The sequence below is a fragment of the Cervus elaphus genome, chromosome 12 (genome assembly GCF_910594005.1).
Source record: "Cervus elaphus chromosome 12, mCerEla1.1, whole genome shotgun sequence".
Taxonomy (NCBI): Eukaryota; Metazoa; Chordata; class Mammalia; order Artiodactyla; family Cervidae; genus Cervus; species Cervus elaphus.
The window spans coordinates 30460160-30478276 of NC_057826.1; the positions used below are offsets into that span (position 1 = coordinate 30460160).

General features: G+C 41.5%; 1 protein-coding gene across 2 annotated transcripts in view; it reads right to left on the reverse strand.

Moving 5' to 3' along the window:
* Positions 1 to 18117, reverse strand: part of DAAM1 (dishevelled associated activator of morphogenesis 1) — a 178339-nt gene that overhangs the window by 35182 nt on the left and 125040 nt on the right. For both annotated transcript variants that reach the window (XM_043918837.1, XM_043918838.1), the window contains exons 5-15: positions 13636 to 13730; positions 11322 to 11655; positions 10236 to 10346; positions 10010 to 10113; positions 8788 to 8854; positions 8449 to 8566; positions 7671 to 7809; positions 7333 to 7391; positions 3906 to 4093; positions 3129 to 3428; positions 2711 to 2818 (exon numbers count right to left, since the gene is read on the reverse strand). In XM_043918837.1, coding sequence (XP_043774772.1) covers positions 2711 to 2818; positions 3129 to 3428; positions 3906 to 4093; positions 7333 to 7391; positions 7671 to 7809; positions 8449 to 8566; positions 8788 to 8854; positions 10010 to 10113; positions 10236 to 10346; positions 11322 to 11655; positions 13636 to 13730 — 1623 coding nt within the window. The remainder of the gene's footprint in view (positions 1 to 2710; positions 2819 to 3128; positions 3429 to 3905; positions 4094 to 7332; positions 7392 to 7670; positions 7810 to 8448; positions 8567 to 8787; positions 8855 to 10009; positions 10114 to 10235; positions 10347 to 11321; positions 11656 to 13635; positions 13731 to 18117) is intronic.

Genomic DNA, 18117 nt, shown 5'->3' on the forward strand with positions numbered 1-18117 from the left:
AAAAAAAAAAAAGATTCCCAGTATTCATTTGGGAGTAGAAAAGAGAGCGGTTAGAGTGTGATAATAATTATATAGAGCATTGCCAAGATTAAAATGAAAATGCATAGGTTTGTGACATTGCCATTAGTTACAAGGCTAGGGGACATAATGACATAAACCCTGTTTCCTTTATCCTGTGTGTTCCTGACTAGACTGCTTTCATCTTTCAATTTTCTTTCAACATTCAATAAATTCAATGGAATGGTTGAAATTACCTTCACTTGGGAAACACATTTATGGTTTAAAAATTCTCATCTCACATTTTTATACCAAGAGGAGAAACATAACTTGAATCAACTGAGCAAGTGTGTTGAAAATTTTCTCCAGGAAGCACTCTTGGAAATATCACAAATGATTCTACTTACCAGTCTAGAACTTAGTGTTAACTGCAACTGAAATGTTCTGGTCTAGCCTGACTGGCATGACTACTGATTACTTAAACAGCAATTGGTTGCTAGGAGACAATTACCCAATTGCTAGGCTTTCTGCAACCCTGTCTCTTGGAGCTCTTGAGAGCTGTCCACATATTTGTCCCAGAGCATTTTGGCAGCATCCTTCTGCACCTTCTGCTGAAAGGCAGTTAATTATGAGTCTTGTAAACTTGGGTCTTTCAACCACCTGCCTTCACAGTAAACGTGATCCACAAGCTCAGACTTGAATAGCATCATTTGAAATAGATGCTGTTTTCTCTTCCTTTTATTTACTTCTCTAAGTTCCCAAACCTTCATCTTAGGCAACCAGAATGGACCAGTATTAATGACTGAAAATGAAGTAGGGAATCAATGGAATGTGTGATGAGGTCAGAAGATAATTTGAATCTACTGGAAACTGGCTAAAATGTCCTAAAAAGCCCAGAATAAACCTTCCTGGGATATCAGAGAGAGAGTGTGTGTGTGAGAGAGTGGAAGAGGCCTGTTGTGACCATTTTGCAGTGAGTCTGGTCCAAGTACCTGCCATGCAAGAGCTCTCGACACATCCTTTGTTTGTCCCTTGAAAGATACAGTATCTTGCTTTCAACTGGACAATGTCCTAGCTTCTTTTTCTTCATTTTCCTTTATTTGGCATGTATGACATGGCACAAGTTTGCCTTCATACTTTTGTGGGGGCCAGGCTGAGAGCTCCTATTTTGGAGTCATGCTGTCATGGCAGGCAACCACCTGCATTTTTGTACTTTATAAAAATAGCATAAAGGGTACCACAAGGAAGTGTTCCCTCACTTAAGGGAAAATATTCTAGCTAAAAGACATACTAGTTTTCCTTCTCAATTTTAGTCTCATCAAAGGCCATTTTGAAAAAGAAAACCAAAAAATAAGAAAAAGAAAAAGAAAACCCTCAGATGTTGTTTCTCTCCAGCCTCAGTCACTGTTCTCCCTCGGGGCTTGGCAGTTCTGAGACACTCTTTCTTGGGAACCAGGCCAAGCCTCAGCAGACTAGGAAGTCTGCTGCTTGTCTGAGGATGCTCCACCCTGGGCGTGATTCACGCAGAAGGTAAGGGCCTCCCAGTAAAGCCTGAGGAAAGCCCCTGCACAGATGCCTGGCCTCTGCCTCTGTTCAAGGCGCAGTCTGCGCTCCTCCTCAGCCTTTCTCTCCCCCAGTCACTCTTAGAGCTTTTTTCCTTACTCTCTGGGACTCACTTTTCCCCTTCCCAGATTTTCCCATTGACTAAGACCCACTCCACCTTTTCCTTGTTTTTCTGAGACTCTTGGCACCAGGCCACTTGGCTGTGAACTCTACTAAGATGCCCTCTCGAGGAGTGAGAGGTACCACACCGATGTGACCGGGGCTCACGAAGTGACGCTGCCTCCCTGGCCGCATCAAATCGCACGTTCTCATGACTATCTCCTTGCTCACTTTTCAGAAGCGCCGAGGGTCTTGTGTGTCCCATTGCCATCTCCACAGCAGCTCAGCCTTCAGAGCCCCGCTTCTGAATGGATCATGTTCCTGACAGAGTAAAAACTTCCCCCTAGGTTCTATCAAGCTGCCGACTTATAGTCACTTCCCATCTCCCAGACTTTCGAAGGTTCCTTCTACTCAACGGCCCTATCACAATGTCCTAGTGTACAGCAGAGGGAGCATATTCAATATCCTACTGCAAACCATAATGGAAAGGAACATGAAAAAGAATAAATACATGTATAACTGAGTCACTCTGCTGTACGGTAGAAATAAAACACATTGTTAATAAAAGAAAACAAAATTGTCCTAAAAATAAAAAAGGCAGTCCCCTTCTGATAATAACCCCTTGAGATATATAACTAAAACAGCTTCAGAAATGAACACTGGGAGGTAACACTACAAGTTAGGTAATTCTTCTACTAATATCTTCACCTGGTGACCCCTTTGACTAAGCACAAGTGACAAGAAGATAGACTCCTTCCACCAATGGAGACAAGGTTGTAGACACACACCAGAGTGTGATTCTCTCCAACAAGGAGCTTGTATGCCTGCAACATGTACACACATGCACACATGCATGCACACACACACACAGGCACCGAGTCACACATGCAGACCCAAGTGTTGTGCTATTTGCGGGAACATTTCAGGGTAGACCAAACGGCCTAGACTTAAGATGCCCATCACAGCATGGTTAAGACAGATGGCCCAGGGATGATGAACAAGAACATGAACTTCTTAACTGTTTTAGCATCTGGAGGGCACAAGCTCTTACCTGTTGTCTTTGATAAGCAGAGAAAGTTCTCTCCAGGTCTTCAAGATCTAGAACTTTGAAGACTTTTGTATCATCAATTTCGGCCCATACTGTTCCTTCCAGTTTGTTCTGCAAACATCAAGTTAATAAGTGCTGGGGTTTATAGTTAGACACAAAAAGAACAGATGCAGTTATTTTTTTTTTAAAAAGTGCTGCTCTCCCAAATTTTTCGCTTACCAGATGCTCAGAATGAGCTGGCTTTAAATAACTTGTCATTTATTTCAGAAGCTTTATCACTTAAATATCTGAGCTAGTGAGAACCCCGAGTCTATGTGAGAAAATGAAACCATTGGAGAGCCAGGGCTGTCTCCCTGTCAGGGACAACACGGTAGGCTGCTAATGCTGTCCGTGAGATGGCAAATGTGAGCAAATGGCTTACCTCAGGCAGCTTAGACCAGTTGAAGGATTTCAGGGCATTTGTGGGCTGAGGAATGTTCTTCTTCTTGAGTGCCAGACCCAGGGGGGCACCAGGAGGTGGCATGATTCCCCCCAAGGGAGGAGGCCCCGGGGGAGGAGGGGGGCCTCCTGGGGGGAGGGGAGGAGGCGGAGGAGGACCCATTCCGCCTGGCAGAGGTGGAGGTGGTGGGGGAGGGAGGAGAGACCCTGGCAGGGAGGAAGGAAAGGGTCCCCCAGGGGCTCCAGGTGAGGGTACAGCTGGGAGTGAAGTGCAGACAGCCCTCTGAAAAATAAAGATAGGAAAAGGCAAGGTCAGCGGGAGAAGTAAATCCACCTGACGACTTTGAGAGTCCGACACTCTGCCTAACACCTATGTTACAGAGAAATGCACACATCCGAGACTGTGGGCTTCAAGGGGCAGTTGAGTCGAAGGGACGTGTACATGGTGCACTATGTCTCTCGCTGCTGGCACCATCCTCCAGTTTGGTTTTCATGATAACAAGTTTTCATTTTAAGAAGCTGATGTGATCTCCTCACTCTTGTGAGAGGATCTGCATCGGAGAACGAACACCCCCACCCATCTCTGCTAACGCGTAGGCTCAGCAGAGGCAGCAGGTTGTACCACCACTGTGATGGGCCAGGAGGGGGTGCAGGCTCTCTTCCTGCCCACAGGGCTGACTACCTGAGGATGGGGCTCGGGCTGAGGGGGGCACCAGCAGCCGCCCGCCGCGGAGCCCTGGCCCTGGGCCGGGGGTCTTACCCTGCTCAGCTCGTGCAGCTGGGCCGTGAGGTCCGCCACCTGCTGCTTCACTTGCTTGTGCTCGGTGGTCTCTTTTTCCAGTTTCTCTTTCATTTTATTTAAGGTCTGCATCATCTCTTCCTTCTCCTGGGTCTTGGCATCACACTCTCGCTCTTTCTTTTCCAATTTCTGTTGTAACTCATTGTGCTCTACACAGGAAAACAACTGGACATGAAAATGGTGTACTCTTCAAAGCTGAAGCAGTTTTCTCCAAACAGGAAATTGATTGAGGTTGACTGGGAGACTCTTTATTAGGCAAATATCATTCCTCTTCTCCATTGAAGGGAGCAACTCATGGGCTCAATGGTGCTCGTGCTTGGAGGGGGCTTTGGATGAACAACTTTATCAACTACATCTGTAAAAGGCGGAAGAGGCCCTCTAGCCACAATGCCAAAGAGGGGACACAAGCATGGGCAACTATCCGTGGAGGTGAACATTGCCTGCTTGGTATTTAATTCAGAATTCCTGTCCTAGAAATGGCCCTTTAGCCACACTATGGAAAGTAACTATTAACAGGACTTCTTTTCACAACTTAAAAATGGGAACGAGAGAAGGCCAGTGTTCATTAGCTGGGTTTGCTGGCTCATGTCCAACTAGTGGAGGGGCTAAAGGGAGGATACTGCTCTGGGAGGAAGTGCGGCTGCCAGAACCAGGGTTTGTCCCAACATGGACAATGCTCCCAACGTGGAGCCATTGCTCCCACTCCCCTCGAGGGCCCCTTAGACTTGAAGTCCTGTATGCTCCAGCATAACAATTATTAAAATTTGGGAGGGCAAATTTTATCATCTCAGCATTAAACACCTTCGGGGCAGGATTACCTACTGAGCATGAGAACCATAAGAGAAGAAAAATTTTAGCTCTTAGCTGTGGTTCCACTGACTGCCCCAATCCTGCTGTAATGGAACAATGCATCCCATTTTGCATAATGTTTGATTATGCTGCCAACACACCTGCTGACTCTAGCACTGACAAGAGTGATGCTCTTTGAAAAAGAGGACTAATGAGGTTTAGGCTGCACATTCTTATTTCAAATACTTGGTCCCAATCTCCAGTCTTTTTATATCAATAAACCCACTAGAGATAGAACCCACTGGGACAGAGCTACACAGAGTCGGGCTCTGTTTCTGAATTTGATAACACATTTAAAATGCTTGCTTTCTCTGTCTCTTACTTTCTCTCTTCTGCGTCCTCCAAAGTCAGAGTTTGCAGAGAAGGGTTCAAGTCACTAAACTCCTTGGATTTAACAGCCTTGGAGTTAAGATAACCGTCAACCTACATCTACCACTCTACAGATGCTCCCCTGACTTCTTCAGCAACCTAAAAACTACCCCACTGCCTCTCTCTTTCCTTCTTCTGTCTCCATTTCATTCCTCTTTGACAACTTTTTTTTTTCCATTTATTTTTATTAGTTGGAGGCTAATTACTTTACAATATTGTAGTGGTTTTTGCCATACATTGACATGAATCAGCCATGGATTTACATGTGTTCCCCATCCTGATCCCCCCTCCCACCTCCCTCTCCATCCCATTGACAACTGTTTAAGACCTGACTTCCTATCACTGGTCATTAGCCTTTGACAAATCTGACCAAGCCTCAGAACCACTTGAGAGACTTTAACATTTCAGAACCCCCAGATCCCATTCCAGGAGTCTATTCTATAGATCAGGGATAGGGCTTAGGAACTTTCCTCTGATTGACCTCAGCCATTTCCTCTAGTACCACCTCAACTGCCTAAATCCTACAAAACTTTCTACCATTTGTTGGTGGTGGTTTAATTGCTAAGTCATGGCCAAGTCTTCAGATGCCATGGACAGTAGCCAGCCAGGCTCCTCTGTCCATGGGATTTCCCAGCAAGAATACTGGAGTCAGTTGTCATTTTTTTCTCCAGGGGATCTTTCTGACCCAGAGATCAAACCCACGTCTCCTGCACTGTAGATGGTCTCCTACGTTGCAAGTGTATGCTTCACTGCAGAGCCTCAGGGAAGCCCTCTACCATTTATTAGGCAAGTAACAAATGCCAGGCTCTATGCTAAAGTCCTTGTATATTTCATTTAATCTTCACAACAACCCTATTAGGTTCAAGCTTGACTTTGCAGAGACAGACTGAAGGAGTAAAGGACTTAGCCTACTCACATACCAGTCAGGGGCAGACTGAGACTCGGACCCAGAGCCCAGTATGGCACCTGACCTGGCAGCCATTCAGGACATTCCTGCTACATGAATGACTCCCAAGCTTATGTCCTAAGTACTCTCTTCAACTCACACACCTGAGTCTCCGGGCTTCAGGGTATATCCCCAAAACATCACTCATTCATTGACCATCTTCTCTGGTGTAACTCTCTCTTTACCCTACAAGTTAGGGTAAACCAGTGTCTCTATTCTTTCTGTAGCAGTTTCTGGAATTAATTTATAAAAGTGTATGTGCAACCTCACTTATTTAAGACCAATCTTAATTCATATGAGGAACCCGTAATATAATAGAACTTCATATTCTGTATTTTCCAGTACCAGTGGTGAGACTGCTTTTCTGCTCAATGGACAAAATGTGATATGAGGAAAGGAAATGCTTCAGCATCTTGTGGACTAGCTTTTCAACACATTGAATATCGGGGCGAGTGCTAGTGTATGTCACTGGTGTGAATGCATCACTTGGATAGGGAAAAGGAAGTCAGTGTCCCAGCAAAATGCAAGAGTAGTGGCCAGGAGTATGACTGTTTTCTCAAAGGGTCCAACTTTAACTTGCTAATTTTGAAGGAGGAGAAAAGTTCCATCCATTCTGTGAGTTGTTGTCATGGTGATGGGCATGACCCCCAAGTTACTTGATGCTAAGTGTTGATATCAAAGACATATTGAGACATTCATCAATAGCTGGCCTGTTAACATTTCATAACATGAACATCTACAATGGTCAGTGATTTTCTGCAGGATTTCTCTTTTTATAACTGGTGCCAAATTAAGGTCAAATGGAGAATTGGACTGCTGAAACCAAGTGGCCTGAACTTTTCTTTCAAAATTCTGGGTAATCCCTGGGTGTCCCTTATTATATTTCTTAAAATCCAGTGTGCATTAAAGAGCAGTTATGGGGAAGGTTGGCATGAATGGTAGTTAAGAAAATCTGAACTAATGAACACTGAACAGCACATGCTTAAAAAAATGCAGATGATTATAATAAAAGGATAAAATATTGAGGAATCAACATGACAACTAAGATAGTCTGATTCAAGAAAAACTAGGCAGACTGCCCTGAAGACATGATGGTGGGAAAAGGCTGTTTATGCACCAATGTCAATAAGAAGCATCAATGCAAATTTCTAAAATATACAGTAAGGAGAGCTGCCCAATAACCATTAACACAACCTCTTTTCTTGTCAGCACCTCATCATTTACCTTTTCTCATTTTTTCTGCTTGTTCTTTCCACTGCTTAACTTCATTTTCATTAACCAACCTGTATAATAGTTAAAGGAGCATTCATTACAAAAAGCACAAAAGACCGACTGCTAAATGCATGCTCTCTAGGTACAAAAATTGTTTAACACAAGGCAAGTCCTCAAGACCCATTTTAAATCCAGAAGTTACACACATATATTACCTGTATACATAGAGGAACTCATATCTGACCTCCAGAACACTTTAGTTCTCCCAACTGCTATTTTGAAGTAAGATAAAACAAATGTCTTACATTGTTGCTGTTATCTCAAGGGCAGCAATACAAGAAGCAACTTACATCCGGACGACATTCTTGATATTAAAGTTTTCCAAAGGTGTGGAGTCAGGGTCTTGACCTTTGTCATTCTGAATAACTATTTGCTGTATAATTCTATCCAGGAGTAGCCAGTACTGAACTGTGTTGCCACTTCTCTTGTCTAAACAAGAAAAGAACAGTGGAAATACTTCAAGTGGTTTCAAAACTTTAATGAATATTTTTCAACAGGGGTCACCCACCAGAGTCACAGAACCAGACAGAACCAGGCTAGTAAATACTAGCCTTCCCAAATATCTGGAATCTGGAATCATTGATGATTTACATGATTGAGAGGTACTTTTAATCCCCTTCTACATGTGTTGTAAGGCATATATTTATTTTTAAAATCAAAGTGAGGTATAATTCATTTATTCTGAGAGCTTTATAACACCCCTTAAGCTGTGCAACAACTTTGTTGTTGTTGTTTAGTCACTAAGTCATGTCTGACTCAGACTCCATGGACTGTAGCCCACCAGGCTCCTCAGTCCATGAGGTTTCCTAGGCAAGAATACTGGAATGGGGTGCCATTTCCTTCTCCAGGGATCTTCCGATCCAGGGATCAAACCCGTATCTCCTGCATCTGTAGGCTGGTTCTTTACCACTGAGCCACCAGGGAAGCCCGCAGACACACTGGGCAGTCAAAAACCAAGGTCTGGCATCCCTGGTGTGCACTCAACCTAAGCCATGCTGTTCAGATGACAGAGGCCTCTGAATGATGTCCCCACAGTCACAAACACATGTAAATCACAAACACACTCACAAGGCATTTGGAGGCAGTGGTGCAGGATGGACATGAAGTGAGGGTAAGCTTCACTGTGGGTGAGCCTCTTCCTGGTCAGTTCAAACATCTGAGTAGCACTTTTTGTGTCTATGTGAACCTGTTTCATATAAAAAAGAAATCTAAATCAAGCATTCAAGTTCTTCAATTCCTACAAGGTAAGGTAAGCAAATCCAAGGCAAATAGAGCCTAATCCTGCCACTTAGGTAGCAAAACAGAAATGTGATTTTGCTCTTACATTACACAACTCTATGACACACATCACAATAGGGAAATCTGTGAGCTGCCGAGTGAAAACAGAATAATTGAAAGTATACATACCAGTTCAAATCTTTTGGCAAATTCTAGCTCATCTTCATTTCGGAGCATTTCAAAAAAATCTAAATGCCTGAAAGACAAAGACAATTTACTAAAAGTAGAACATCCTATAAACACAGGCACATAGGAATCAGGACATAAATACTAAGACCTTTCCTAAAATTTAGAGATATCTCTAAAAGAAGAATCACAACAGAATTAAAATGCCTTCCCTTAACTATGTGCTAAGGAATAAAAGACATCATGTATCTCAAATGAGATCATTACGAGAGACAAATCTAAAAGCCTAGGAGGCCTGGCATGTAGAAGACAATTCATAAAAGTTTACAATCCAAAAGCAACCAAATCCAGATTCTACTCACAGAATCTCTTCATGGAAAAATAAGTCCATATAAGTAACTTGCTTGACCACTGAATTAAAGATTACAGAGCAACGGTCATGCCTTTCACTTATTCATACGAATATTTACTGAGCCCCTAACTATTGATACTGGGGATGATTAGTTCTGTGGAGACAAATACATGCAGGTAAAGGGAGTAGAGAATGATGGGGGTGAGGTAAGGTAGAGAATCTGAACACAGTGACTGGAAAAGATCTCGCTGCACAGGAACAAGCAATTTGGACATCTGTGGGACAATCTTTTAATGCTGAGGAAACAGTAGGTGCAAATGCCCTGAGGCACGTCTACATGATCGTAGACTATCAAGCAAAGAAGCATGGTGGAGTGCATGAATGAGGGAGAAGAGTGGTAGAAGGAAAGATCTGAAAACTTACAGGGTATGGTAGAAATCGTAAAATTTGCAGACAAGCAAATGAACAGGGAAGTGGATATTAACATGCACAGAATGTCTATCAAAGATGCCATGTGATTCCACATGTTTTACAGTAACATTTCATAAGAGCCCTTAAAGATAGTGTTGTCATCATCATCACTATTTCTTCAAGTATAAAAACAGTAAGGTTCACAAAAATTGAGTAACTTGATCAGAACACATAGCAAATAGACAGCAGCACTAGGATATGGATTCCCATTTAATCTCAAAACCTACACTAAGTTCTCTACACAATCTGCTGCTTCTTTCATTGAGAAAGTCTTAATTAATAAAAACATCATTACCTGGTCTAACATTTTGGTACAATTTCCTTAGGTCACAAGTAGTTCAGACTGGCACTACACACATGGAAAACACATGAACTATCTCTTGTTGTAACAGTGTGACTTACCTATCTAATGTTGAATTTTCATGTTCCCTTAATTTATCTATTACAGGCTGAATTCCCAACATCAGAAATTCATAGCGAAGATGAAGTCTAAAGTCCAAACTTTCCTGAAAGTAGAAGGGTGATGGAATACTTTTTAAGCTCTTTAGAGAACATACTTGTCAGTATTTTTTAAAAAAATTGTTCTTTAACAATATATGTTTTAGATTGTGACACAGAAGGCTCTTACCACTCCTGCGCCTTGGCTTAGCACTGCATTGATGAAAGACATGATGGCAGTCTTAAGACTCACTTCATCTCGATACCGCCCCGTGCTCTTATCCAAGTCATTAATTAACGTCTGCCAAGGACACAAATGTGAAAACAAAGGACTGAATAGTTACTACCTTACACTCATTTTATTAATTTTTTAATACTCAGAAGTTAATTTTTAAAACCTTGTGTTGAGTCAAAATTACATCGGTCCATAGAAAGCTACCTTTTTTCCTTAAGATTAGCCCTAAAAACTCTACTTTCAAAATTCTTACATTGTATATGTTTATACATACATGTATACAAAGTATTAACACAAAATACTGTGCTTCATTAATTTTGTTTGTCCTGAGTATAAGAAAATGTGGTGACATAATCTCACTGTTTATATTGATCCTAAATCAAGACTGACAATCTGTAAAATTTTCAGAGAACACCCATTTAGTGGATTGAAAAGCGTATTACATAATGTGTAGAAAGGAGGGAGGGCTACATTTTTAAATTCAGGGCAACAGTCTTCCCTTCTCCACAAGGGATGTGTTCTAACATCCCCAGTGGATGTCTGAAGCCGTGGGTAGTACTGAACCCTATATATACTCCTATACAGACTTTGTTTTTCCTCCACTGACAGCGGGGTGGTGTATAAGTTGTGGGTACTCTAGACAAAGGGATGATTCACATCCTGGGAGGGGCGGAGCAGGATGGCATGAGATTTTATCACATTACTCACAACAGCTGCACAATTTAAAGCTTATGAATTGTTTATTTCTAGAAGTTTCCATTTAATACTTTCAAACAGCAGTTGATCATGGGTCATTAGCACTGTGGAAAGCAAAACTGCAGGTAAGACGGGAGGACTACTGGAAATCCACAACCCCATACGACCAACTACAGAAAGAGTATTCTACTCTACCCAAGAGCACGGAAATACTTGAAGCCACATGTGAATGCTCACCACAGGGGGAAGTTTCAAGTTAGGCACCCTCCCCCCCACCACCACCCAGGGGCCAGGAAAGGCACCTGTCATGAGGCAGGAATGAAGATGTGGCGTGGAAGCACCCACCTGAAAGCGGGTTCTCTCGCTGGCATACTTCTGGTAGTGCAGCATGGCCTGCAGAACCTTCTTGTGGCCCCCGGGAACCAGGCACACAGCGCCCAAGATTTCCAGCACGGCCACCTTCGTCTTAATGTTCTCTGTGCTCAGACTCTGAGCAATAACATTAATACTCTCGGAATGAGCCAGGACATGAGCCCGACCTTGAGAGTTGTTCATTAGCGCCTTTATACATCCTATGAGAGAGGTATGTATTCGAGACTCTGAGGTCTCGTAGTCCATGGTCTTTAGAAAGTTGAGAATACATGACAGGCCATCCAAGTCAATGAATCTGGTTACAAACCTGTCATGAGAAGAAGGTTAAAGTGCATCAGACTTAAGTCTCTTTGGAATTCTTTAATAGCCCTTAAGAGAAAAGTTTAGGGGGGTGGTGGTCAGGAGAAAGTAAGAAGATGTAGTTCCTAAAGTAACAGAAGGCTTACATTGATGAAGTCTTCTTAATTGGAGGCCTCTTCCTTGGCACAGACCCAATGGTCAGGTCTAACCAGAAGTGTGAAAAAAAATCTCCATTTGAGTTAGAAAAGATCTTAGTTGATATAAATAACCACTTAACAGACCTTATAACCATAGGAAACCAGGAACAAGAAGACGCTCAGATATCTGCCTTAGGTTAAAGTCATCTGCTAATCCTGTGTTAGGATAGCATCCAGTCTCCAGGCATGTTTAAGTGTTGACCACTGACTCAAGCATGCCCCACACCAATGACAGTCAAAATGCATCCCTAAACTCCAGAATATTTACTTGCCAAATGATAATTTATTTTCTTAAGGTTTCATAGCAAAGCCCTCCTTTTGTATGACATGCTATATGGAATCCCAATATATAAAACAAATAAAAGCAATACTTGATTACTATATACTAATATTTTTACATTTATAGCACTTATTTACTTTAAAGTCAATCAAAGAGAAAAATTCACAATGTACATCTACAGGTTAAGCCTTTTGAAAAGTTCAAAGTAACAAAACATAGATTACTCCAGAAATTTCCAAACTTATTTAGCCTTGGGCATCCACTAATATCTGAGAATTCGGAATACATATACAGAGGAAAACACAGTTAGGACAGGCTAGAAAACTTCTGTCATACAACTGTACATAATTTTTGAGAAATCAGCAGATTTTTCTTATCATTTTATAATCAAATATAGGGAATCTTTATTTTCCAGTCATTTCATCCAACCATGTGACCAAGAAAGATCTAGCCAAGCTTCATTCATAGCACTTGTTCTAATGAAATGCACCTGTAAGCACCCCCATATCCTACCAAAACTTAAAGGCATTAATAAAGGTGTGGGAGGCATACAGTAGATGATAATCCATCTTTTATAACAGTTTTACTGAGCAATAACTCACATGCCATAAAACCCATACTTTCAAAATTATAATTCAGTGATTTTTAATATATTCACAGGGTTGTACAACCATGGTCACTATCTGATTTTGGAACATTTTAATTACCCCAAGAAAACCATTACCCCTTCCTAATCAACCCTAGAAGAACATTTCCCTCTCTTCCTAACGCCAGGCAATGACTTATCTTTTTGTCTCTATGGATTGGCCTTTTGCGGATATTTCATATAAACAGAATCATACAATATGTGGTTCTTTGTGTCTGGCTTCTTTCACTTTGCATAAATATTTTCAAGGCCCATCCATATTGTAGCATGTATCAGTACTCTATTACTTTTTATGGTTGAAAAGTATTCCATTATATAGATATATCACATTTTACTTATGAATCCATCAGCTGATAGAATTTGGATAGCTTCCATTTCTGGCTATTATAAATAATGCTGAAATTCACATATAAGGTTTCAGGGGACATATTTTCACTTCCCTTGGCTATATATCAAGAAAGAGCAACACTGCTGGTTCATGACAACACAATGTTTAATATTCTGAGGAACTGTCTAGCTGTTTTCTAAAGTGGTTGCACCATTTTATATTCCCACCATCAGTGAATGAGGGTTACAATTTCTCCACATCTGTACCAACATTTGTTAGTCTGCCATTTTTAACTTTAGCCATCTTCATGCCTGTCTACATCTTTTTTAACAGAAGAAAAATAATTTAGTGAATGTTCAACATGTAAGGTATTTCATCCATGGTTTAATTACATGTTTTTACTTTAAGACTACCCCAAAAGTTTGACTATTGCAGAAAAATTAAGAAAAGGGAAGGGAAAAAAGAAAATAGGAAGAAAGTAGAAAAGAAGAAAAAGAAGAGAGACAAGTGGTACATGCTGCCTAGTAAAACATTACCTCATTGGTTTTGTCCTTAGTGCTGTCTTCAGACTTTCTATAGTTTTACTTCTCTCTTCTTCCTCTTCCTTCTCTAAAGCCAGCAGAGATTTTCTCTATGCAAAGAAAATTATAAAGTAACTTCTTTAAATTATGTGTTTTAATTATGGCACAAGCAAAACAAGCCCACAGATCACATGTTACTATCACTTTTAATACAAACAATTAAGTGAGACTATGACTAAGATTTACTATAAGCCAGCATGTAGAGCAAAAGCACCAAGAATTCCACAGAATCATTCTCTCTACTACAAGTTAGTTCTTTTGAATTTAAATAAAGTTTTAAGAAAGTGTTGAGAAATCTTAGTAGAGATTGTTTTCCAAGTACTTATATAACTATTCTATAACTACACTCTGATGAAGATATTACTATTTATACTTGATAGAAACATTAGACATGTAGTTAAATATAACATTCTGACAATGAAATATTATCACACTATCAAACAGAGGCAGGCAGCAATCTTCCCATGCTCTCTCTCATTCCTCAGCCCAAAAGTGTAATCTTTTACACTTTCTGTTACAACAAATTAGTTTTAAGAAGAATGATTAAATTCAACTTGACATAAAGATAGACAATTCCTTCAGAGTAAATGCTTAAGTTTTAGAAATGATTCAACATCATTTGGAAATCAGGGTATAGAGAGAGTGTGTGTGTGTGTGTGTGTGTGTGTTCTCTTCCTACCCAGGACTAGAGCAGTACTTTTCTTTTTTTTTTTTCCTCATTTATTTTTATTAGTTGGAGGCAGAGCAGTACTTTTCAAACTTTAACAAGGATACAAATTTCCTGGGGAAGCTTGTTAAAATGCGGGTCCTGACTTGGCATATCTGAGGTGAAGCCAAAGATGCTGAGCTCCTGATGGAGCTGATGCTGCAGTCTGTAGACCTCACTTCAAAGAGGAAGGCCCTAGGAAGCAGATCTCAGCTGATATCACAAAGTCATGAATGCTGGTAAGATTCACAGACTTGTTAAAAAGTTGTTTTCATTCCTTTTACCTCATGGTCACCTACGTGTACTAAAAGTTGTTGTTGAGTCACTAGGTGGTGTCCAGTTCTTTGCAACCCTATGAACTTTAGCCCACCAGGCTCCTCTGTCCATGGAATTCTCCAGGCAAGAATACTGGAGTAAGTTGCCATTTCCTCCTCCAGGAGATCTTCCTGACCCAGGTATCGAACCCGCATCTTCTGCATTGGCAGGTGAATTCTTTTATCCCTGAGCCACCAGGGAAGCCTGGTACTAAAAGCATCCCAAGGCTTAAGGCCCTAGGTGCCTCCACCCACAGAACCACAGGTCCCTTGCCTTCTTCCTACTTTTAACATGTGCTTGTCCAGTCTCAGTGTTTCTACCTGTTACCTATTCTGATAAAACGCATGGTTGGGAAACAGACTGGGATATTGAAGAAAACATTTGGCTCTTATTCCTATGTCTCAATGGTACAGTCTCTCCCTTTCTTTCAGGACCACACATCATCAAGGGGTGACTTTACTTAATTTTTTCACGTTCACAGTATAAGCGTTAGGTAACTAAATGTTAACTAAAACCTAAATTTGACTTCACACTTAGGAGGGTAAAGCTCAAAGCAAACATATATCAGTATCATTCACAGCAACTGAAATAAATATCAGTAAAGTCTTGTTTTTTATAGTTGAATTATTTCTGCTAAAGCTGTCCTCTTGCTACAGATGTGCCCTGACATCTGTCACCAGAGGATGGCAGGGGAAGAGGCTGTGTGTGCAAAGAGCCAATGAATTTCTTCATGGCTCCGTGAGACCCATATCCTGGAAAATTTAGCACAAATCCAGCCAAGAACGTTTAATCTCCTGTGGCACAGCTGAATTTGTTTAGACTCTCAAGCAATCACTTTGAATCCACAGTCCAGGATCAAAACTTTTATGAACATCACTTCTTGTCCCTAAGCTTAGTCACCCAAACCTCCCAAATTAAAGACTAAATACATTTCTTATTGTGGTTCATTAATACCAAATAAAGATGCACATATTTATCCTTTTAACAATCTTGGGGAAGGGGGAAGCTCCAAATAAAGGCAGACTACATTAAGTCTCTCCCTAGAGGAGCTGGGAATTTTATGAAAAGAAATTTAAATTAGAATTTCCTTTCCCAATATAAGAACTATTACTTTCCTCTCAAAACAGAAGACATTATCCTCTTTTCTGTGTGTAGTACAATTAGAGTTGAATCTAAGACTGTTTATTGTATTGAGAAAATCGATTCTATGTAGATGAAGCTGATATTCTAAAATGACTTTTCAAAATAAAATAATTTATATGAAGTCTCAAGTTTTCAAGCTTCACATTTATGAAGAAGTCTAAATTTGCAGTTTTTCACAGAAAAGGGGGATATGCTTACATTTCCTAAGATAACTGCTATGCCAAACAGCCAGGATGCACCTTGGCATACACTGGACAGGGCTGTGGTGGCCTCCTTGGGCGCGCTAACCACTTACTAAATCTCTGCTCATTTGAGGAGTGGGCAAAGGAGAGAGTGCGTCCTAGCAGAGGCTCCTGCTGGTCAAAGCTGCTGAGGTTTACACTGGAACATGCAGGGAGGAGAGAGATGTACAAACCAGGCACAGAAACCATCCCTGACTGGGAAAGTCTGGAAGTAAGCTTTCACCGGTGTGAAATCAATAAGCCAACCTGCTAAGCACACAGAACTTCATCACCTCACATCCTTGCTCCCTGAGAGTACACGCAGAAGCCACACACCAAGAAAGTCCGGGCCCTTCTGGAACACGCTCTCCTTTTATTAAACTGTTTTTCACTCTTTAAAAGCCAACAGATCACTCAGGGGTCCTTTAAAGAACAAAGAATTCTTGTTACGAGGCTTCCATAAAGTAACTGCACTTGTTCCACAAAGGGCTTCACAGACCAGTAAGTGCTGTGGTTCTCAACTTGGACTATTTATCAGGCTCTGCAGATGCCTGTCCCACCTCAGAAAAGCTGGGAGGTGGGGCGTGGGTGGGATTTCCAGGCCTCTTCCACAGTGATAAAGGATTTTAAAAACCTAGTTAGTGACAGGCAAGCTGGAAAGGAGTCTTTGAGCTGATAGGCTTGACTGATAGGCTTAAATTCCAGCTCTACCACTTCCAAATGAGATGACCTTGGGCAAGGTAACCTTTATCTGAGTCTCGGACTCCTTATCTATAAGTAGCACTTAGAGCAGAGGGTGCTTGTAAGGATTTAAAACAGCATGTAGTGATGTGAGGGTGGGATATTTCAAAAGAACAGCATGTATACTATCTATGGTGAAACAGATCACCAGCCCAGGTGGGATGCATGAGACAAGTGCTCCGGCCTGGTGCACTGGGAAGACCCAGAGGAATCGGGTGGAGAGGGAGGTGGGAGGGGGGATCGGGATTGGGAATACATGTAAATCCATGGCTGATTCATATCAATGTATGACAAAACCCACTGGAAAAAAAAAATAAATAAATAAAACAGCATGTAAAGTGCCTGTTAGTCTGCCTGTCACATGACGCACACTCAATAGCAGCAGCCGCTACTGGTGCTGAAGACAATGGATGATGATGATGTGGATAAACACCCCTTCAACAATTCCCAAAGCAGAGCCAGACAGCTTGGCTGCCAAACCAGGAAAGGACCGGGAGGAGTCATGTGCCTTTCCAAGTCCCCAGGGATGATGTCTCAGAATTTCCGCTGTGAGGAATTCTCCAGAGAGGTTAGCAAGACCTCTAAGGAGGCGGTGGCCACTTAGGGTGAGAAAAACAAAACTCAGCAAAGGGTTTCTGGTCTCCTCAGACCTCCTTGCTCCTTTATAGATGCAGAAGTGTTGACGCCTCATTATTTCATCAATTGTTATAATGCCTTTACTCTTAACCCTGAAAAAGATGCTAGCTTTGTCCTTCAAGGAGCAGAAAAAAGCTTTGCTAGGTGTTTAATGCATTTGTTGTTGTTTAGTTGCTAAGTCCGACTCTTTGCAACCCCCCATGGAGCCCGCCAGGCTCCTCGGTCCTTCACTTTCTCCCAGTTTGCTCACACACACATGTCCATAAAGAAGAGCAAAGTCACTAACATTTAAGGGCCTGGAGATACTCTTGGAGAGGGCTTTGGATTAGGAAGCAAGTATAATTGAAATGTAGATGATGTGTGAATGTAGCAAAAGGTTCTGGATGAAGGAAAAGGGAGGTTCTTGAAGAAGTGCTACAAACTGGCACATTGGGGACCTTCTAGCACAGGAAATAAGCCAGGCCAACTCCGGACAAGGCGTGGAGTAAGTCACTAAAGGACAGATTAACCAACTGCCCTAAAATGTGAAGAAAGGAAAAGACCCAGTTATTTAGTACTTCTCCACTCACAGAAGTGAATGCATTAACAAAGGAGCAACTTTCCACGTTAGACATCAAATAAGGCTGACTTAATTAGAAAGAGAGACAGCCTGCCTGACAGCTCTTTTTTTCCCCC